General features: G+C 36.8%; 1 protein-coding gene across 3 annotated transcripts in view; it reads right to left on the bottom strand.

The window, feature by feature from the left end:
- The window catches only part of ZFAND3 (zinc finger AN1-type containing 3), a 340077-nt gene that overhangs the window by 61187 nt on the left and 254130 nt on the right, over positions 1–24760 (bottom strand). For 2 of the 3 annotated variants that reach the window (XM_031012033.2, XM_031012035.3), the window contains exon 4: positions 10700–10765. The exons of the other annotated variant lie outside the window; for it this stretch is intronic. In XM_031012033.2, coding sequence (XP_030867893.1) covers positions 10700–10765 — 66 coding nt within the window. The remainder of the gene's footprint in view (positions 1–10699; positions 10766–24760) is intronic. 3 annotated transcript variants of the gene reach the window in all.

Below are 24760 nucleotides of genomic sequence, written 5' to 3'. Positions count from 1 at the left end.
TTTTTTGGCAAGTCAAGTATTACTTTATATGCAAAAGGAAAAACCTATTTACATTAACCCAATGGCAAGCCATTTTATAGACTGAAGGATCCTCCTATAACATTAATTCTTAGTTTATGTAGCTTATACTACTGGGATTATCATGTATTAGGCTTCTTCAAAACTGAGATACACCCAGGCATACCTTAAGGCATCAGAGAAAAACTACAATATCTCTAACAGTAGGAAGTCTCCTGATAGGTTAGTTTTGAGGGTACTACACATAAAGATGTGTATTTACTTAAAGGCACAAATGACAAATACATGAAGTACCAGAATGCTGATAAACTCCTGGATCAAACCGGAAAGCCCTTTCCAAAAGTATTCTTCTGTGGCTCCGTTACAGATTTCTCCTATCTCAAAGGTCTCACTACTGTGATTTAGTGAAGTTGAGCACTTGAAGTTGAACAGAGTGTATCTCAGTTTTTCCAAGTACTAGGTGCTCATGTGCTACTCAAAAGCATTGCCAAGTCACATTTGAAGTTTTCCATTGACTGGAAAACACAGTCCTACTCCTAGACTTTCCCTCCACATTCTAGTATCCCTTCATCATTCCCCATGACTCTAAAGTGAATTCTAAGCATTTCACGAGGAAGATAATTCTTGAAAAGAAAAATACAACATTAGTACTATATTTGCTCCTAATGATTGGCATAATCTATCTTCCTGTTCTTCACTTTTTGAAATAAACATAAGTTACATCTCTTGCTCGCAAAAGCTGGAATTAGTTGTACTTGTTTCTGTACTTATTCTCTCTATGGTGTAAGCTCCCAGGGGCAAGATACACATTTATCACTTCTTTTGCATGTTCCTACAGAATCTACTACAGGACTCTGTCACAGCAGTCTTTTAGTAAAGTGCTGGACTGGCTGCCTAACCACAGTGTCTCAGCTGGTCCTATAATCCACATAAGCAACTCCTTCTGAGGGTGTGATCTGTAACTATGATGGCAGACTATACAATAAGATTACAACTTTAATCGGCCATGATTATGAAATATTTCTGAAGATCCTTCTCGAGGGGGGTGCGTTGGAAGCAGACACAGGTATGAGGAATAAATGCCAGCCCACCTGCTGGCGGGAGAGGCAATGGGACCATCTCTTCAGACAGATGAGCAAGCAGGAAAACAGAGAATACAACTTGTCTTGGAAGCTAGCAGCAAGATGAGGCAGTAAAACCCATCAGCATACATCATCCTATCATCGCCCGGTGTCATCCCCAGCCTCTATTAGCCCTCGCTGCATCAGCGCAAGTCCCAGACACTTTATCCTGTTTATAATTGCTGATGAGCAGTAATAAGGCCTCCATGCCTCAGCTCCGTCCGTTCCACTTCGGCACCCACCTATTAGGTAATAACTTTTATTTACAGCCTTGCTTGATGCGCTGTTCTATTAGTAGAGCCAGGAACTGAGTGGGGCAAAAAAAAAAAAAAGGCTCCTTAATGGGCAGTATCATTGCAAGGCTCAGACGATTTATAATGCTGCTTTGTGGCTGTTCTATCCCACTCCTTCTGGTAAGACTGCTTTGGGAAGGCTGCGTTTCTAACATGCTGCCTTCTAACAGGCACACACATGCTACGGAGCAGCACCTGAAAGGCACTCCCCAGACCTATACACCCCCACCAAAAAAAAAAAAAAAAAAAAAAAAATCCTAAAGTTTCAAAGGAGGAGAGGGGAATTAAATTCCCGATATGCTTTTTAAATAGTATTGGCTCAGGCATTTTGCCCCAGTGGAGCAACAGAACAGCTAATTAATGAAAGTTCAGGGCTCTTTCTCCTTGGTAAGAATGCAACCTATGATAAAATAAATGACTATTAAAAAAAAAACCAGCTGTAACTGCATTTGTGGACTGATGCAAACTGACTTTGTGCAAAGCATGTGAATCACGAAAAGCTCAACAGCAAAGCCTGGACTTCTTACACACACACATCTCCAAAAGAGCAACAAGCCACATGACGCTTCCCTTTCCTTTTTATACTAGAGTGCATTTTTATTTTTCAAGTGCAAAAATTCCTCTTGACGAGACTGCATCCTGGCTTGATATTCCACTTATTCACTTATGTTCAGCCTTTTCTCAGAAGAGGAGCCCCTGCTTCTCCTGAGTAAAGCCCAAACGAGGCCTCGGATACAAGTTTTTGACTTTAAGTATAGCAAACTGACACATTATACATTGTGCTGTAACACAAACATAGGTGGCAATGGGACCTAACTCTCATTTAGGGCTCCAATTACAAAACAGTTAATTTTCCCTCATCTTATCTGAAATCTATACATTGTGTGAGGTGCCTTTAAACCCACCTATTATTTACATATTGAGTATCAAATCATCTAATTATTAGTATATTTTATCTCACTCCTTCATTCTATTCTTCAACATAAACAATAGAAGCAGACTGATTAAAGTTCTTCCAGGGAAACAAAAAACCCAAGGGAAAGCAATTAGTAGATTATTTCCCTTTCCCAGTCATCCACTGAATGGCCAAAACCCACACACTGTCAGCAAACAGCCACTATGACATGCCATGATAAACTTTGGTGAGAACTGCCTTCTGTGGCAAAACATGGTCAGATGGCACCTTTTTGATTAGAGAAATTTTTGCAATCTTGCCAAATATTTGATATTCCTTTTGTCCCCTGCCCCAGGAATCAAATTAACTCCTTCAGGACCCAAGATGATGAGTGCATAAGGTAAAACATTTATTTAAATACTTTTTCCTTGCCATGACAGATTTACTGTTTTGATCTTTCTTCAATGATTACATTAAACGCTAATAAAAAATGAAAGGTTTATATCTTCCCTAATATTCTCCTGATGGGAACTTGCATATTACATAAGTAGGTCAAATTTCTAATTTTCTGCCTCAAATGCTGATACTGCAGACCTGAGGGAAGAGCTATACCTGAAGGACCAACAAGAAAGATTTGGAAAGTGAATTATACAGTTGAACTCACACCCGAAGCTACCTCCCTTTAAAATGCCACAGAGCACACCTGTAATCCCAGCACTTTGGGAGGCCAAGGTGGGCAGATCACTTGAGGTCAGGAGTTCGAGACCAGCTTGGCCAACATGGTGAAACCCCGTCACTACCAAAAATACAAAATTAGCCAGGTGTGGTGGCACGCACCTGTAGTCCCAGCTACTCAGGAGGCTGAGGCAGGAGAACTGCTTGAACCCGGGAGATGGAGATTGCAGTGAGCTGAGATCGCACCACTGCACTCCAGCCTGGGTGACAGACCGAGACTCCCTCTCAAAAACGAAAACAAAACTTCACAGAGCAGAGGAAGATGTGAAGTCCTCCTTGGAAGAGCCAACTATAGTGTGTAATATTGAACAATACAGTTCATAGCCACTGACACAACTCTCTAGGATTAAATGTACTGGCTGAAATGTTTCCATGAATATTGACTCTACCAGGAGACAGAACACATACGTGTAGGTATTACCAAGATTTACGGGGCCACTTCTGATCTAATACCAACACCTTTAACTTCTGAATCAATTCTAAAAATCTCATATAAACTTTTCGGTAACCTAACAACAAGGAAACATTTCCCTTTAACTGGCTTCCGAACACTGATGTGAAAGTGTTCAGCACATCAATCTTCTCTTAACTTCCAGATGAAGGGGGTTTTCTTCTCGTCTTTGCAAGAAGAAACAATATCATAAGCAGGCTGTACAAAAGAAGTGAGTCAAGGCTGGGTGTGGTGGCTCATGCCTGTCATCCCAGCACTTTGGGAGGCCAAGGCAGGTGGTTCACTTGAGGTCAGGAGTTCAAGACCAGCCAACATGGTGAAACCCTGTCTCTACTAAAAATACAAAAATTAGCCGGGTGTGGTGGCAGATGCCTGTAATCCCAGCTACTTGGGGGTTGGGGTGAGGCAGGAGAATAACTTGAACCCGGGAGACGGAGGTTGCAGTGTGCCAAGATCGCACCACTGTACCACTGTACTCCAGCCTGGGTGACAAAGCAAGATTCTATCTCAAAAAAAAAAGAAGTGAGTCAAGAAAAGGGAAAAACTGTTCTCTTTTTTGGGGGAAAAAAGAGAACAATGAACAATACAAAGCTATTCTAGTTCATGTCACTGTTTGTCACACTGAAAGGAAAACAGGTGACCCAAAATAGGGAGGGAGGGAGAGAGGGATATAAAGTAAAATTGAATTAACATGCTTCTTATAGGGTAGAAAGATGACACTTTCTGGAAAAACTGCCTTGATATTTAATGGGACAGTTCTTAGTCTCATCTGCTTTAATCTCAGACACTTCTACAGCTCCCTTATGGCCTCACAAATAGTTATTTTATTTGCTGCTCTACTAATTATAATCACATTTTAAACATACACACAGCATGTTTTAACCATCCTTTTTCAAGTCTATCAGAGAGAATATTATCTACTCAACATATGTGCTGGAAGAAGAGTAAAGGTGAATATAGATAGAGCAGAGCAAAAGTCTACTGACAATACTTTCAAGTCCGCAAACTTGCCTATGAATTATTTCTTATTTTAATTTCAGAAATAAAAGGACTATAAAATGAAAAGGGGTATCCATCCCCTCAAGCATTTATCCTTTGAGTTACAAGCAATACAATTACACTCTTTAAGTAAGTTATTATTGACTATAGTCACACTGTTGTGCTATCACATAGTGAATCTTATTCATTCTATTTTTTTTGGTACCCATCAACCATCCCCGCCTCCTTCCCCAACCCTTCAGTACCCTTCCCAGCCTCTGGTAACCAACCTTCTACTTTTTATGTCCATGAGTTCAACGGCTTTGATTTTTAGATCCCACAAATAAGAGAGAAAGTGCAACGTTTGTCTTTCTGTGCCTGGCTTATTTCACTTAACATAATGACCTCCAGTTCCATCCATGTTGTTGCAAATGATGGAACAGATAAAAAAAGAATGACTGGATCTCATTCTTTCTTATGGTTGAATAATACTCCATTGTGTATAAGTACCACATTTTCTTTATCCATTCATCTGTTGGTAGATACTTAGGTTGCTTCCAATGAATATTGTTTCCATGAATATTGACTCTACCAGGAGATAAAACACATAAGTGTAGGTATTACTAAGATTTATGGGGCCACTTCTGATTTAATACCAACACTCTTTAGCTTCTGAATCAGTTTTTAAAATATCATATAAACTTCCAGTAACCTAACAGCAAGGAAACATTTCATGCTGGAAACATTCTTAGCTATTGTGAATAGCGCTGCAATATATATGGGAGTGCAGATACCACTTCAATATACTTATTTCCTTATTTTGGCTATGTACCCAGCAGTGGAATGGCTGGATCATATGGGAGCTCAATTATTTGAGAAACCTCCAAACTGTTCTCCATAGTGGTTGTAATAATTTACATTCCCACCAACAGTGTACAAGGGATTCCTTTTCTCCACATCCTTGTCAATACTTGTTATTGCCTGTCTTCTGAATATAAGCCAGTTTAATTGGGGTTAGATGACATCTCATTGTAGTTTTGATTTGTAGTTCTCTGACGATCAATGATGTTGAGCAACTTTTTATATGTCTGTTTGCCATTCATAGGTCTTCTTTTGAGAAATGTCTATTCAAATCTTCTGTCTGTTTTTTTGATCGATTATTAGATTTTGTCCTATTTAGTTGTTGGAGCTCCTTAAATATTCTGGTTATTAATCCCTTGTCAGATGAGTAGTTTGCAAATATTTTCTCCCATTCTCTGGGTTGTCTCTTCACTTTGTTAGCTGTATTCTTTGCTGGGCAGAAGCTGTTTAACCTGATGTGATCGCATTTGTCCATTTTTGCTTTGGTTGCCTGTGCTTGTGGGGTATGCTCAAGAAATTTTTGCCCAGACCAATGTCCTGGATATTTCTCCCAATGTTTTCTTGTAGTAGTTTCATAGTTTGAGGTTTCAGATTTAAGTCTTTAATCCACTTTGATTTTATTTTTGTATGTGGAGAGAGACAGGGGTCTAGTTTCATACTTCTGCACATGAGTATCCAGTTTTCCCAGCACCATTTATTGGAGATATTTTCTTTTCTCTAGTATATGTTCTTGGCACCTTTGTCAAAAATGAGTTCACTGTAGGTGTGTGGATTTGTTTCTGGGTTCTCTATTCCATTCCATTGGTCTACGTATCTTTTTATGCCAGTTTGAGGGTGTTCTGGTTAGTATAGCTCTGTAGTATAAATTCAAGTCTCATAATGTGATTCCTCCAGTTTTGTTCCTTTTGCTTATGATAGCTTTGTCTATTCTGGGTCTTTTGTTGTTCCATATAAATTTTAGGATTTTTTTCTATTTCTGTGAAGAATGTCACTGGTATTTTGATAGGGATTGCATTGAATCTATGCCCACTTTAAACATAAAAATATACTGTCATGAAGATAGCCAGCTAAATATCCAAATACCTTCCAAATAAAATTATCTAAAGGAGATGACTGTAACTCCGGTTACAGTATTTTATTAGCTGAAGGTATAACTTGACGGTTAGAAAAGATGAGGGACAAAAGGGAATCTTCTTGTAGTTTGTTGCCAAGGAAAGTGATCTCTTTCCTTCACAAAATACTTGTTCTTGGCAGGAATGTTGTGAGAATTAACAAGGGAACATGTGGAAAACATTCTGAGCTCTGAAGAAATGTAAACTCTGTCTAGTAATCTGAAGGTATGATGTGCTTTAACTCACACATTCTAACCAAAAGCAACCTAGGACTTGGCAGTACTTTTCAACTTTTCATTGACTGTGGAGATCCTAGAACTCTACAAAGATGGTAGGGGTGGGGTGGAGTGGGAACAACTACACACCCTTCATCTATCTAATTTCTCTCTGTTTAAATACCAAAATGATCATCGTGTTGCTTTTTTATTTTTTTTAATCTAAAGATTACAATGAGTTTAACTGTTAATAATTCTGTCTGGCTAAAAGCCATCATATAAAGAAAAGTCTTTCCCATCTATCTCACAAAGACAAACTGATCTTTCATTTGCTACTACAGCTACTTTTTGCAGTCTGCTTCACAGACTCACAGTGATCACAAAACAATTTCTTAAAAAAGAGCTGCCTCTCTCATTTTGATAGTTGTAGACCAACCACTCTACACTGCTGCCCACCTCTAAAATATGACAATACCCTTCACCTGATCAAAACAGTAATTGCTTGAAATACAAATGGTGACTAATTAATCAATCACTGAGGTCTTCACTTACTAAACCACATAATAATGGGTCTAACGCTAATCCTTAGAGCTAATTTTCAAAGTACTAAGAAGAAAATGATCCGTTTACTGAAGAAGTCACTAACCTTTTTAAACTGCATAGTCCTATCTAACTGGCCATGTACCTTTAATATGTATATATTTGTGTGTGTATTTGCTGTTTATAAACTGCATGTATGGGCTGAGCACAGTTGCTCATGCCTGTAATCCTAGCACTGTGGGAGGTCAAGGCGAGAGGACTGCCTGAGCTCAAGAGTTTGAGACCAGTCTGGGCAACATAATAAGACCTTGTCTTTATTAAAAAATAAAAATAAATAAATAAAAGTATATGTATGAAAACACACATATAATAAAGTGAATTTGCAAAATATAAATTAAGGCTGAGATAAAGAGCTTTTGCTATTTTCTCCACACACCTCAGACAGTACATTGTGTGCCCTTTGTCAGAGACGGCTGACTTAAAGAACCACCTTAGTCTAATCTCAGTATCCTTGTTCTAACACACATCATTATTAAGCTCAAGGCTGCTTTAGGTCCAACCTTGTATGGATAGATTGGATGGGAGGAGGTAGGTAAGATCTCACTTAAGGTCTCACTCTATGTCTCCTAAGAAATGACACCACTGTAAAGTAATTATTTACTGACCATCTATGCCTGAAGGCCCATGTGGTTTCTGTCTGGGAGACTACCTCATAGTAGAAGCACTGTACAGCACATGTCATAGATATGAATCCTAACTTGAAGAACCTAGACATAAAGGCTACAGGGAACATTCCAGCAAAATAACAATAACAATTGGTGGTTCAGAAGAAAAATGACTGAAATCCCCACCATGGGCAACCTGCTGACTGCAGGACACAGAGAAAGATGGAGACAAAGACAGTCAACCTGTGGTTCTCAAAATAAATCATTTAAATTTACCTCTCAAAATCAGGAAGCTCTGTCCTTTAGAGTCAGGGCCAATATTTAAGGCTGAGGCAGTCTGGCTAGCCTAAGAGGGCACAGAACAGTCTTCTTGAAAAGAAGTACAGCTGGCTTAACTTGATGACCTTTAATGTCCATTGCTGAGAAATCTCAATTTTCCTTCAGGCTTTTTAGGAGATGACCTGGACATTGCATTAATTTCCTTCCAAGCAAGAAATTCTCCATCTTTTTCTAGTTAAGAGGTAGGTATTCACCTAAATGAAGGCCTACAAAGGTATGACTGAGAGCTCAATGCCTGTCATTTCACTAACGGAGATCTAAAAATATTACCACCTTCAACTGCCACTATAATACTGACATGTAACAAAGAACGTGATCAATATAAAATCAGTTAATAAAACTGAGTACAGCAAAGAATGCCAGTACTTCTACTTTACTCTTCTTTCTGCCTAAAATACTCATTGATGTATTTATCAACACCATCTAATGGGTGCTCACTATAAAGATATAATCCTCATTAAGATGATGGAAACTACCAGTAATTGAAGGTCTACTAGGTGAGCATATTATTTTTTTCTTAACACCAAACCTGAGAGATTTATCATCCCATTTTACAGATGAAGAACAAAATTTTGAGATGTTAACTTATTTACTTAAAATCACAACTGGTAAGTGGTGGCTAAGCTTAGATCTGAAACCAGATGTGATTTTAGAACTCACATTTTCAAACTACTTTAGTGTATGCTATATTTCCAAATACATGTTTCATTTTTTCCATATTTCATTCAACAGTCTGCTTTTCCACAGTCTGGTTAGGAGAAGAAACAATTACAATAAAATGTGAAAAGCAGTAGCATGATATAGGGGAAAACAGCGCAGGCTTTAGTGTCTTAAAGATCCGTGTCCAAGTCTTGGCTCCATCACTTACTAGCAATATTATCTCAGAAAATATACTTAAGTTTATGAGTGCCTACATTTTTTTCATCTGTAAAAGAGGAAAAATAATAACTATCTTGCAAAACTGTTCTGAAAATTAAATTACCATGTATATAAAATATACAGAATAATACCTGGCAATGTAGTAAGCATAAAATAAATATCATTATTAGTTTTAGATACACAAAATAGTATAGGATCAGAGAGGAGGAAACAGATCTACCTAGAAGATGGACACAAGTAAATGATATTCACCAGAGTTTCCTGCTTGTTTCAGTATCTGAGTACATGAGTCTCCTTCCCAAATCTCTCAGGATGACCCAGTGTGTTCAAGGTTCAACTCCTTGACTGCTACCTGAACATAGTGGTAGTACTTAACAGTAAACCCTTCTCTGAGGGCCAAGACTGGAAGGAAAAACAAAAGACTAAAGTACTGTGCATTTGAAGTGCTGGACCTCAAATCAAAGGACACTGAATGTTTTCAAGCTTCTGGCTGGAGTGGGCAGGTAGTTGGCTCTCTGACTTCCCGCTGGCTAAAATCAGGATGGTCTATCTCACTTCAGGCACAGCTCTTTTCTACCTCAGTAAAAAAAAAGAAATCTACTCTACCTAGTGGAGCTTGGGAACTGGGCACAAGAGGGATAAGAACATGCCAAGACTATCTCACTCCCCCTACCCTACCTCAAAGCTGGTCATTTGGAAGAGAAGAGTACAACTGAGTTCCTTAGAATTCAGTGCCTGGATGTTACTTTGAAACTATGCAAACATGGGCCTGACTGAGGCCTAGCATCAAACTATGAGCATTTAAAGGAGCTGAGGTTGCAGTGTTAAGTTTGTACATGGAAACAGTTTGTGCTACTTCTGCTGGGGAGTTACAAGGATTTTTTAAGTTATGAAAAATACTCTGTGACCTTTAGAAAAACAATATAATTATTTTGACTCTTCCAAATATAATCCTTGAGATATTTTAAATAGCAGACAGCATTATTAGAAAAGGCAAATATCACTTAAAATAAATTAAGCTATAGGCGAAGGCAACAATGGGCATTCTGACTGCTCTTTAGAGAGCCACAAGATTCATGACTTCATATTTAATAAAAATGTCACAGATGCACAAAGATGTTTTTGGGATTCTATGCATCTAGAAGAGAAATTTCAGTATATCCACGGCTTTAAATCGAATGACAGAAAATAATTATCCAAAAATACTAGGATACTACAATAGTCAATTTAAAACACTGATTTTCTACATTAAAACTATTAAAATTTCAATCTTGGCCCTCAGATTAGCTACATGCTACAAACTGGGCAATGATCTGCATTTCTGTTGTGTCTTAATAACGTTCTTCAGATATTAGAAATTATGTATATTTTGATGTCCACCTTCTTGGATCTAGCTGCATTTACTCAGTCAATCTGACTCCCCAAAAACATCATTCTGACCTCTGCTGACACTCTGCCGTGAATACTAAGCACATATCACCTCACAACTGACGGAAGAAATCAGAGTACCCTGAGAAGCACACCAAGTTAGAATCAGTTGCTAACTTCTGTGAAGAATTCAAATAAGGATGAATTCACATAAGAATGACGTACATACCTGTACCACAGGATCTTTTTGTTGGTGTGATTAATGAGACATGAGCTGTGTCTGTGCATGGCCCACCTAGAAACAGAAAGGCAGGTGCATCAGTCAGGACACATCCTTTACATGCCCATATAGTTGCTTTCCTGAGTAAAGAGAAACTTTAAAAACGAAAAGATCAACCTGAAAATATAACGAGGAGAAGTAGTAGGAAAGACGGTGGTGGTGGTGGGTTAATTCTAAGGACCTAATTTTAGTTCAGCAATTTAGTCTACAGAGATGCATAGTCTTTCTACATTCTAACATGCTTTTCATTAAAAAAAAAAAAAACAGCCGAGTCTCACATAATGTTAACAAGTTAAAGAATAAAAATTTAATTAGAATTCAGATCTAGGTGAGAGGAAATTACCCACAAGTTTGGGGAGATGCATTCTTCCACAGAACGATGAGCAAGAGTACTCTCTCTTAGGTTGGTTTCTCAGCAGTCACTCTACCTTGGAATTTACTGAAAAACTAGCCTTACATAATAAGGGGAGGGGGCCTTAAGAAACAATAAACTGCTTGTCAGAAGAAATAAGAATCATTTTCATATATAAAGAAAGCATTGCTGACCAAGGAAGAATATCTAGTTTCATTATAAGAAATATGATATCGAGAGGCCCTTTATGGAATCTTGGTGGGCCCAGAGATCTGATGCATAAGCATAATTCAAGAGTATGCAAGAGATATAGTTGTTGGGTGAGTGAAGGCTTGAAAATCAATAATTTCATTCTGCAAAATCAAGACCTTCAACATATTCTGAGGTTGATATTGATACATACCCCAACACTCCCCAATGACATGCCCTGGGATGGGCAGTGGTGATCACAAAGGAATAGGACACATAGGCAAATGTTACACATTTATTTTAAAAAGGGTCCCCAGGTGACTGTGACTAGCAGAAGTAAAAGATGGTTACTTGGCAGAGTTGTGTATCTCCTACAACAATAATTCATATCATTTAAGTTACTCACTGAAAAGGAGGGAAAGATGAAAGAGCTCTGAGACCTGTTCCTAGAGTGTATAGTGCCGAGATTCATGGGTTTAAGGACTTGGAGAGCCAACCTAAGGAACTCCCTCTTAGCTTACTCTTTACTATAACAAGGCCATAACAGCAACAACCCTTAGTGAGTGTAAGAAGACACAGATGGGAAATTTTAAAAGAGGAAAAAACCAAGTAAGTGCACTGTTGACTTCAAAGAACACTTAGCAAATACCTACTATGTGTCACCACACAGTCATGGAGATCATAATCTTTCTTTAAAAAAAAAAAAAGAAAAAACTTCTGTTCATAAATACAGAACAATACATGACAGCAATAAATAGCTAGATAGAAAGTGGCCAAGTGCCAAAGAACATGAAACAGGTAATAAGGGCTATATGTAATGAGGAAGGAGAACATTCATCATTGGCTTGTATTACTTGGAAATGCAAGAATTTGAAAATGAGGCAAGAATAAATTGCAGTTTCGAAAGTCAGACCAGAGAGCAGAGTAATTTCAACTGAACATTTTTCTACAAATGCCACATTCACCAGAGAAAGTGTAATGGACTAAAATTCCAGAGGTTCAAATGGTAAACTGCGACATGAAAACAGGGAACAAGAAGAGACAACGAGAAACATGCAAAGCTAACACAGCCTCAACATCCTCAAAAACCCTCCTGGACTGGCTTCTATAGCTCCATAAAATGCTGTAACTTCTGCTTCCATGTAAGGGTTCTTTGTTTTTGTTAACTGAAGCCTTCTTATTTCTGGAAAAGTATAGGCTTTTTAGAAGACTGAGTTAAAGTCTGACAACTACTCCCTACTTGCTGAGTAATCTTGGATAAGTGATCCTCGGTTTCTTTAACAAAACAAACAAAAAAATGGAAATAGTAAAACTGCCAATAAGCGACTTTTGATGAATCATCTGTACAGAAAGATGTCATAAACCATAAAACTTTATATTACATATTATCACTTTCTCTTCCACTTGATTTTATGTTCCCAAGGATCAAGAATCACACTGTTATCTACTGTTGGGTCATTGCTACATAGACAGTGAATGCTTAATGACGTTCATTAAGCGACTACTGCGAACTATTTAATCAGAAGATTAACAGATTATATATTTTAATATATATATATATTTTATACTTTAAGTTCTGGGATACATGTGCAGAATGTGCAGGTTTGTTACATAGGTATACACGTGCCACGGTGGTTTGCTGCACCCATCAACCTGTCATCTACATTAGGTATTTCTCCTAATGCTATCCCTCCCCTAGACCCCCACCCTCCGACAGGCTCTGGTGTGTGATGTTCCCCTCTCTGTGTCCATGTGTTTTCATTGTTCAACTCCCATTTATGAGTGAGAACATGTGGTGTGTTTTTTTTTTTTGGAGGAACTTTTAAAATTAGGGTGTAACATTTGAGAGAATGCAATATTAGAATGATGTGTATAGAACTTAAATGTACATCCTGAGGGATTTTAACACATACACACTATGTAACGACCATAGATTAAAATATGAGAACATTCCCAACACCCAGAAAGTCCTGGGGATCATTTTTTAAAATACAAGTTCCCAAGCCCTGACCCTGGAATTTTTGATGTAAGAGATTGGGGTGGCATAGGAGGAAGTCAGTGTACTTTTATAAACCACCTGAGCACAATGTAAATATTAACAGTCCAGTCATTTCTAATTTCTGATTACCCCTAACTCGGTATCTGGCCAAGATCACTAAGTTCCCATAACACCATGAGCTGCACAGTGCACAAGGGTCAGTAACAGCTTAACTAACAAAATGCTTTTTTTAAAGCACATAAAATAATTCATCCAGTAGAATCATATAAGAAAGGAAAAACTGTCAAATCAAAATCCCTAAAGAAATCTGGCTGAGACTCATGAATTAACACCCATATTTACAAATGTTCTAGAGGATTATCAAATAAGAGAATCTTCACCTTGTCTTTAGGTTGAGAGTTTATTCTTTTAAAAATTTCTAGTGAATACATTTCTGTAGGTTTCTGCAAATAAACTTTAAGGCTTCCTAGCATATCTCAACATGCATCATCATGAAGGTGTTCTCCAGAGAGCTTGTTAAACTAACAACCCAATCCAATGTATTCACTATATTACAGTAAAGTACAAATGGAACCATAGTTGAGCCAAGACAAATTGACAGCAAGAGTAACTGGCAGTAATAATATATCCCAGCTTTGATAATTGGGCAATGTTATAAACAGAGAGCTTAGAGTTAAATTTGGTCTGGCAAACTACAACCTATGAAACACTTTAAAACCCAGAACAGGAACATGTCAGCACCACACATATATTCTACACTAATTGCGCTGTCATCCACACAATTACAGGTAGTTCCAAATCAACTCTGTTAAAATCAATGCAGGAAATTAAGGGCCACTCACAGAAAATGTTTTCAGGTTTCTGTCCACAACAACAACAAAATATATAACATGGGTAACATTTGGTTACAGCAAACAAAATAGTTTTGAGAATTGACATTAAGGGTCAAAGTTCCTTTCTGGACTTTCTAATGCCTGAGAGTGTGGCTGGCATAAGTCCCCATGACTCACTGTAAACTTGGATCCCATTTTTCACCTTTCTTCTTCTTTCCAAACAACAGGGTAGACAGAGGTAGTAACTAAACAACAAGGTGAGAAAGCCTCTTCATGATTGTGGGTTCTACAGATAAATGTAGTATGTATGTGTGTGTGTTGACCGGGACTGAGGTTGGGACAATAGATGTATTTCTAAGCACAGAACAATTAAAACCATTATCTTCTAGCCTGTATCAGTGGCAACTGAGTTTGGGTTTATTAATGTCTAAAAAAATTACAAAGTTCCTTGCTTAATACGACAGGTTCTTGGGATTCTGAGCCAGATGATATCAAGATTAACCAACCTGAAATAACTTTTAGCCAATCATCATAAATGCTTTTTGCTTTCTTTTGCTAAAGCAAATTAACTGAATTTTTTCAAGTTTCTTCATTATCCAGAGATATTTATTAACAGACTAACATTTTGCATTTGATATTACATTCAGAGGACTTTTTCCTTAAAAAACGTCAAGTTTCAACAATTTAAAGTTTGGAGTTTGCATGTGAATAAAGCCTCTGGTAACTGGTTTGTGACTAGAGAAGAGTGAATATTCTACCTTTTCTTCTAGGGATGTTTCTATTCTTGTATTAAAGATGTCATACATAATGCAGCACTATGGATCACATTTGCAATTCCACATAAAAGCCATGAAACTATATTCTTCAGCTGTATTCCCAACAAGTAGAAATTGTTACAGCATTTGCAATATGGTAGTAGATTTTCCTGGGGAAAGAGTACTGACTGCAGCCCTATAAAGTTGAAGACATGGGTCAAATCTGCATACTCACTTCACTGTAACCTGCAAAAACAGAAGTAAATAAAGATACCCCATTAACTATCAACACACACATTTCAAAGTGAAGCACCAGAATTCTTATATTTTTCCAGTCTCCTATAGAGTTACTGAGCATGTCAAAAAACCCAGGGATACCTACTCATGTAGTGGTCAATCCCATCGGCTAGTTGAAGACTACAACTCAAGGAGGAAGTCAAGAACAGTGGTTTGGAGGATAGCTGCATTTAGCCTTTCACGCACTCAAAATCCACAGCTGAGTAAATACAGAAAACTATCATTTCTTCTTAATCTTGAAATAGAGATCAACAATCTACTCTGAAAAGTTTTGTTAAAATAGCTGTGATGACTGGTTATTTTTGGCTTCTGATTCCACTAGCCCTCACTTGCTGCAGTTAATCATGTGCTAAAAACCTTCAAGACAAATAATAGCACATCAATTAGAAAAAAAAAGACTACCACGGAATTGGTCAGCTAAAAATTGCCAGAAAGCACAATAATCAAATATTCTACTATCAGTCCTTTCATAGTAACTGTAAAACATTAATACGCAAAAATAGCCATTCCTTTTGTAGTTCTGTAACACTTCAATTTTCTTACTTAATTAACATGACATTTACATAAAAGTACCTAATTATTTTATCAACTAAAGGCACTGTAGGCTAATTAAAAATGCATCATCCGTTTTTAACCAGCTTGTCAATTCTACTCTATCATAATCTGTACATTGTTTACGTTTGCAGCATCTCACTTTTCCAGGCTCACAGTTCTAAAGGTAATTTTGGACAACAAATTAAAGGGCTACAATTCTCTCCCTTCTGTAGAGATTCAGAATATCTTTTTTTTTTTTTTCCTCCTAAGCCTCCCTGGGCAGAGAGAGATTCAGGATATCTTATCAAGAATTTCTTGATGAGGCTTCCTCTTAAAAAAAAAAAAGGACAAAATAAACCTCAAAAAATCTATGCAATGGAGATAGTGAAACAAACTGCACTGTTTCCTGATGTGTCCATGTTAAGAATGTAAAATTATCTTCAAAAAATTCAAACAATCTACATTTCTTGAGCAGCTAAATATTCCTTCTTTTACCTTCAATATACAAATGGAGATCTAAAATAGCAAAGAATTGACAGTATTTAATGAGTATCAGGTACACAGTAGAATGCACAAGAAAAGTAATCTCTTCAGAAAAGAAAACCCTAATCTCCAACCTCACCCTAAACCTGGAATTCATGAATTGTTTTAATCAGAAAGGACACACCTAGGCTGTCTATATAATTGAGTTTGAAAAGCCCCATCGATTAAAAACAAGGATACATATAGTGAGTTGGAATCTAAGTTTACAGAAATTCTTCAACACACAGATAATAGCCCTCTTATTTCTCCAAATGAAACTTCCAAATTAAACCATTTACAAAACTTTTTAAGGAATCTAAGTGTTAATCTCCCAGAGTTAGAAGTTCTAATCCTAACTCAGTACATGATCTTTCACACTATTTAAATCTAAATTAGTAATTTATGAGAAGGGAATTTTCAAAGTGGGTCAAAAGTTGCAATTGGTAGCTTATCTATTTTGCTAATAAGGGTGTCTTTCTCAACAAAATTGTATTACCACTCCACCTTAACTCCCCTAAACAATTACAGGCATACCTCAGAGATATTATGGGTTTGGTTCCAGACCACCGTAATAAAGCAAATATGGCAATAAAGTTCGAGTTGCACAAATTTTTTGGCTTCTCAATGAATATAAAAGTTATGTTTACACTATGTTGTAGAGTCTATTAAGTGTGCAACAGCATGATGTCTAAGAAACAATGTACATACCTTAATTTTAAAAAACTTTATTTCTAAAAAAAAATGCTAATGATCATCTGAGTCTTCAGTGATTCATACTCTTCTTGCTAGTGAAGATCTTATTTCAATGTTGATGGCTGCTAACTGATCAGGGGGTGGTAGCTGCTGAAAAATGGGGTAGGTGCAGCAATTTCTTAAAAAAAGAAAACGAGGCCGGGCACGGTGGCTCACATCTGTAATCCCAGCACTTTGCGAGGCCGAGGGAGGCGGATCACAAGATCAAGAGATTGAGACCATCCCAGCTAACACAGTGAAACCCAATCTCTACTAAAAATACAAAAAAATTAGTTGGGTGTGGTGGCGGGCGCCTGTAGTCTCAGCTAGTCGGGAGGCTGAGGCAGGAGAATGGCGTGAACCCAGGAGGTGGAGGTTGTAGTGAGCAGAGATTGCGCCACTGCACTCCAGGCTGGGCCACAGAGCGAGGCTCTGTCTCAAACAAACAAACAAAAAAAACCAACTCTGCCACATCAACTGACTCTTCCTTTCACAAAAGATTTCTCTGTAGTAATGCTGTTTGACAGCATTTTTACCCACAGGACTTCTTTAGAATTGGAGTCAATCCTCTCAAACTCTGCTATTGTTTTATCAACTAAGTTTATGTAATATTCTAGATTTTTTGTTGCCATTTCAATAATGTTCACAGTATCTTCACCAGGAGTAGATTCCATCTCAAGAAACCACTTTCCTTTGCTCAATGATACGAAGCAGCTCCTCATCCATTAAAGTTTTATAATGAGATTGCAATTCAGTCACCTCATCAGGCTCCACTTCTAATTCTACTCCTCTTGTGATTTCCACCACATCTGCAATTATTTCCCCTGCCCAAGTCTTGAACCCCTCAAAATCGTCCATAAGGGTTAGAATCAACTTCTTCCAAACTTCTGTTAATGTTGATATTTTGACCTTCTCCCATGAATCACAAATGGTCTTAATGGCATCTAGAATGGTGAGTCCTTTCTAGATGATCTTCCATTTACTTTGGCCGATCCATGAGAGGAATCAGTATCTATGGCAGCTATAGCCTTGTAAAATGTAGTTCTTAAATAATTATGACTTAAAACTCAAAATGACTGCTTAATCCATGGACTACAGAATCAATGCTGTGTTACCAGGCATGGAAACATAAATTTCCTTGTACCTCTCCATCAGAGCTCTTGGGTGACAAGGTGTATTGTCAATGAACAATAATATTTTGAAAGGAATCTTTTTCTCAGCAGTAGGTCTATACAGTAGGCTTAAAATATTCAGTGAATGATGCTATAAACAGATGTGCAGTCATCCAGGCTTTGTTGTTCCATTTACAGAACACAGGCAGAGTGGATGTAGCAGAATTCTTAAGTGCCCTAGGATTTTCAGAAGGGTAAATAAGCACTAGCTTCCACTTAAAGTCACCAGCTACATTAGCCCCTAACAAGAGGGTCATACTGTCCTTTGAAGCCAGGGACTGACTTTTCCTCCTGTAAGTCCTGGATGACATCTTCTTCCAATAGAAGGTTATTTTGGCTATTTTGAAAATCTGCTGTTTAGTGTAGTCACTTTCATCAGCGATCTCAGCTAGGTATTTTTTGTTAACTTGCTACAGCTTCTACATCAGCAACTGCTGCTTCACCTTGCACTTTTATGGAGATGGCTTCTTTTCTTAGCCTCATGAAGGCTAAGAAAGAAGGTTAAGCCTTCTTTCTTAACCTCTGCTAACTCCAAGCTTTTCTTCTGTAACTTCTTTACTAGCATGGTAGTCCTCATGCTAGTATTTTCTGTCTTGAGAACTTTTAAAGCTTAAAAATTACTAAGGACACTAAGAAACTTTTTTTTATGTATCTTACATCATTGATATTTATCCCATATGAAATTATAACTTGACAAAAATGTTTTCATTTAAAATTAAAATAATTAGACGTCAACATAAAAACTTACTCTTTTATGAAAAATAACTGCAACTTAAAAAATAATGAGAGTGGCCTGGCTTAAAGGTAGCTACTTGGATTTTCATGTCTACATCTGTATTTAATCTGTTTATATGAATATGAAGAAAGCACACTATTACATAAATATGTAGTTGGAAAAGGAAAGATCTCATGGATGCCCTAAGAGGGACTTGGGGACTTCTATGGATCTTTGGACCACATTTGAGAACCACTGGTATAGAACCAGTGAACTTAAAGGTTAATATAAGATCCAATTTCCCCATACTCCTTACGTGCCAACTGACTTATTTCTAGTCTTGCAGAAACCAACTGATGTACTAAGTGTAAATAACAGTAAAAGGGTTTCCCAGCCTCAACAAAATGTGAATATTTAAGTAAATAAAGGTAAGGGATAGTGGAATAAGCTAGTCAAAATTTCAAACCAAGACATTCCATTTCTGCTACGTATGTAAGAAGAGTAAAAACATGTTTCATGGAACTCTCAAAGGATTCTGGGTAAGCAGTTAAATATGTTCAATTTTAGTTTTTCAGATGTAATCTCTCACCTAGAATCCTATACCTTTCCATATGTTAAGATGCTGACAAACGCTTACCACTGATACTTCAAAATGTGATAAAGTCCAACAGCGATTAACAGTGACATTCTAAGATATTATCACCCTCTTGGGGATAAAAATAGAATAATCCCCATTTTGTTAGAGGTCAAAATATCACCTGGCTAATAAAATCAGTACTAATTTTAGACACTGTTTTGTTTTTCTCTTGTGACAAAGCATATTTAATACGAATACAAAATTACGGGCTGTCACCTCTCCAATTTAGGCTTCACTTTTGACTATTTACAGGCTTAACTAAGGCTCAACTCCGATTTCTAGATTTGCATCATTTGCATTTTACCATCAACACAAGCATGATTCTCATAACAACATTAATGGAGACACCACTCAGCACTGGAAGAGCTTTTTTTTTTTTTTTTTTTCAAACATAGTTCAGCTAGCAAGACTATTCTCATAAATCTCAGCCTGCAGCAGCTACTAAAAAAAGGCTCCAACGCTTTCCTTAGAAAGGGAAATGACTGGTGCATGTTCTTCCTAAGAGGCTTCAGGAAAAATGAAAAAAAGACATCTATTCAGGCCACAGGTACTGTTGCGTGGACTTGTAAAAACAACTTGGAACACCGGTGCCCTTCTCTTCTGCCTCTTTGCTGAGCCTTTCCCATAGCTAGCTGTACCACAGCTGGAGTATGATGAGTGACACTAAACGGAAATTACCTTAGTCCAACTGTCTTGCTTTACAGACAGAAGTGAACACTGTCAGGTCTTAATAATAAGATGTAATAATAATAATGTAATAATTATTACAATGTATAATTTGCAATGTATTATTGCAAAGATTACATCTTTGCAACTAATAGTTGAAAATGTCACAATTTTAATTGTGTAGTGAAGGGATTATACTGATATTTCAGAATTTTAAAAATTCCTCACTAAGGTGACATCTTATTGTTTTTATTAAATCTAAAGAATCATCTTTTTGATGGATCAAAAAGTGAGATGGTTTATAAAGTAACAGAGGCCATGAATACAAAATGTACAGTTACATAGTCATTTTTTGGCATTGGCAGCTCTGAATTTTCAGAAAGAAGTTCACAAGCACAATTAAAATATATTTATGTAAGCTTAAAATGGCTGCTTCAACACATTCACATAAATGCCATTATGTTTTTTTTCAGCCAAACATTTTTGTCATAAATAAAGCTTAGATTTAATTTAAAATCAGCACAGTGTCACATATTACTTGTACCTACACAAAATAAAAATATGACGAGTGCAAGAGCTAAAGCTGTGTGAAGTGTGGTTGTTTACATGACCTTTACTTTCACAGAGAAGGACAGAGCATTTAATTTAATACGAACATTTAAAGAAATCCATATTGGGGGCAGGGGGGACAGTGATGATGTTGCTTGAAAATCTAGTTTGAATATCAGTAACTGTATAATCACAAGTGACTGAATCTTTTGGGAAACTAACCTTTCAGATCTGCAGACTTCTTAAGGGACTTTTGAAAATGAGTATTAAAAGCTTGCTAGTATTCTCTCTTGCAAATGGGAATCTTGAAGAGGGAAATTTAGGTGATAAATACCAACGAGCAAAAATGGTTATTTTACAACAGGCAAGTGCCTATTTGTACAGAAGGCAGAGACAGAGACAGAGACAGAGAGAGAGAGAGAGAGAGAGAGAGAGAGAGAGAGAGAGAGAGAGAGAGAAACAGAAAATGACTCTCATTATTCCAAAAGTCTGAGATGAATTGTTACCACCACAAATCATCCAAATTTTCAAAATCTGGTAGGGACACTGCCTTTTTTTGAGTTGCTTTGTCTTGGGGTTACTGTATGGTACAGAAAATTATTTTAAAAAATTAAGTAGCTATTCAAAAATCAGGTACAGGCAATGAGAAGTCCCTTCTTTAATGTATCAAAACACATAAAGTAGGTTTCTAAAAGTAAGAAAAATTAAAAACAAAACTTTTCCTAAATATTTAAATCAGTAACCATTTATTGAGTACTATGCCAGCAGTGTGCTAGGTGTTCTGGGACAGAGCAAAGTAGCATAAAATAAAGCCTCTGCTAATTTGGTGCTTAGTCTCTAAACTTGTGCAGAGAGATGATATTTTCTTGCCAAGAACATAGAAGAAGGTTTGAATAAATAAAGACAAACTATATTCCTTTATGAGAAGACCCAAAAGTTTATTAAAATGTCAATTATTCTGAAAAAAAATCTATATATTCAATATAATCCAAATCAGAAGCTACTGATACATACTATAAAGGTATATTCCAGTTTCAGAAATATACAGGTTGACCAATAAAACAAAATAAAGAGCCTAGGAACAGATCTATGTTTATGTAATAGTATTAGCATTTTAAACTAGGACTATTCAATGAATGGTTTTTGCATAACTGGTTATCCACTTGGGAAAAAAATAAAGGTAAATCTCTATGCCTTAAATACAAAATAAATTCCAGATGGGCTCAAGGGCTAACGATAGAAAGATAAACCATGAAAGTATTAAATGCATATAGAAAAATATTTTTATAACTCTACGATTCAGACAGCCTTCTAAGAAAGACAGAAAACTGGAAGACAAAAGACCAACAGACTTAAAGTTTAAAAAATTCTAATGAATACAAGGCACTCAAATGAAAATTAAAAGCCAAGTAACATACCAAAAGAAACTGGCAATATATGTAACAGATACTTATCCAGAATTCTTTTTTTACATATATGTAACAAATACTTATCCAGAATTTGTTACATATATATATATAAAAGAATTCCTACAAATCAGTAAGAAAAAAATAGCTAATAAAAAATAAATAAGCAAAGAACAACACTGATAGGCAAATCACTGGAGACTTATAAATTGCTAATAAACATATAAAACAATGCTGAATCTCACTATCAGGAGATGTCTGGAAAACACAAGTTAAAATGAGCTATTCTTTTGCCCAACTTATCAAAAAAAAAGAAAAAGAAACAAAGAAAAAACCCACCTAATATTGGTAATGCTGTGGTAAACAATCACTCTCAAACATCATTCTTAGGAATATAAAGTCATACAGTCATTTTGGAAGGTAATATTGCCATGCAAATCAAAATTTTAAATATACATATTCTCTGACTTGTTAGTTCCTCTTCTATGTATTTATCATGGAAAAATAACATATGCACCATTAGCCACATACAAAAATGTTTACTTGACATGGCTCATAATAGTGAAATATTAAAAAAAGCCTCCAGAGAAGAGAGTAGAGAAAAGGATAGTAAGGGCAATATAGAATATTATGCAGGAGTAAGGCAGATCTCCATGTGTAGACTTGGAAAGATCTCTAAAATATATTAAGTTAAAAAGCAAGTTATAAAACAACATATATAGTATGCTGTCATTTATATAAAAATAAAATCTTTTTTTTTTTTAGACTAAGTTTCATTCTTGTTGCCCAGGCTAGAGTGATCTCAGCTCACTGCAACCTTCGCCTCCCGGGTTCAAGCGATTCTCCTGCCTCAGCCTCCCGAGTAGCTGGAATTACAGGGGCCTGCCACCATGCCAGGCTAATTTTTGTATTTTTAGTAGAGGTGGGGGTTTCACCATGTTGACCAGGTTAGTCTTGAACTCCTGACCTGGTGATCTGCCCACCTCAGCCTCCCAAAGTGCTGGGATTACAGGCGCAAGCCACAGCACCCAGCCAAGATAAAATCTTGTATGTAAACATGTACACAGCTGCATAGAAAAAATACAACCCATAATGAATAAACAGCGGTTATTTCTGTAAAAAGTAGGAATTGGGTGGTGGTGATTGATGGTGGTGACGTTAGAATATTTTCATGTTCTATTCTATCTAAACCTGTGTCTTTGTAATTCAAAAATTGAGAATGTAGTCATGTTTTACTTGCATACTTAAAAATAGGATTAAAAGTTTTGAAAAAGAAAAGCAAGCCAGAAAATGAGTAACTTAAAAATCATGGTTTTGCTTTAATCTGGTTCTTATTTTGACTACAAATGGAAGGTCAGATGATACTACCAGTATTTAAACAAGTTCCTACCCAACTGACATTATGGAACAGAAAGAACTTCTATAAGAAAACACTGCTGAACTGCTCAACTCCTGTATTTTGACAGAGATTAACTTAATGATCTCACACATTGATTTTTGATAAATTATGGCTCTTCAATATAGCATATAACTGTACATTATTATACTGTACTGCAAAGTATCAATCTTTTCAGAACACAGCCCTAATAAAAGCAGCATGCTTTGCAGAACTAGCTTTGGGATGAATAAATAAATGCACTGGGGAAAAAACACCGTTAAATTAAAATCAAAAGAGACATTTAAAGTTTGGGCATTCTTCATTATGGGAAAGAATCTTCCACTTTGAGACTATTATATATCCGAAAAACTCCATCTGTTGTATAATTATCTCTGATAAACGGCCTGATGCTTTGAGCTTCATTAGAGAAAAGCGAAGAGAAAGACACACACACACAGAACTGTAAATAAATCTCCCCACCATATTTCACTTAAAACCAGCCCAGCAGGAAGTCATAAAATATTTTTTAATAGGCAATATTTTCTAAATGCTTTACTAGAAGAAACCAGCCTGTTTTGCCCAATATCTGGCCTCCTGAAGTAGGCATAGTCTGAAAAAGGGAACACTGGTTTCATTTAGAGATTATTAGAAATGTAATTGGTAAAAACAAACAAATCAGAAGGTTAGCTGGCAGTGATACTAAATTTCCAGGGAACAGATTAAGGCTTGTCAGACAGAAATGAAGATATGTAGCCAATGACGCCCAATGGATGTTCAAAGACCCGGGGCAGTCTAGCAAAGACATCTGTTAAAAGGCAATACCATTTTTTAAATATCCCTGAGGGAGCTACAATATCACCAGAAACCAGTTTCCAAGGAAACAATGGAAATCTGTGTTCAACCAAATTAATTTAACCAGAGGTGGAGTATGTTCTCAAATTTCTATTTTGGGAATCAGTGTCATATTAAAGGAAAATCCAGTCAGCACCTGGAAATGAAGCTTTAGTCATTAAAAATCCTCACTAACATGCCAGTTAATATGGTTCTCACTTTTCCTGTATATTTTATTTTACTACAACAAAAGTATGTCTTAGGTGGATGCAGTAGACAAGAGCAGGAAAAAAACCAGAGTCCCGTATTATAGATGCAAAAGGCCCAGAGTTCAGTTGTGGCCCTCTCTTGGGACTTAAGGAGGGTCACTATCTAAACCTCCCTTTTTCATCTATAGAATAGGAAGGAGAATATTTGCCCTACCTATGCTGCACACTGTCAAG

Source organism: Gorilla gorilla, chromosome 5, assembly GCF_029281585.2.
Source record: "Gorilla gorilla gorilla isolate KB3781 chromosome 5, NHGRI_mGorGor1-v2.1_pri, whole genome shotgun sequence".
NCBI lineage: Eukaryota > Metazoa > Chordata > Mammalia > Primates > Hominidae > Gorilla > Gorilla gorilla.
This window is presented reverse-complemented; position numbering and strand designations above follow the sequence as displayed.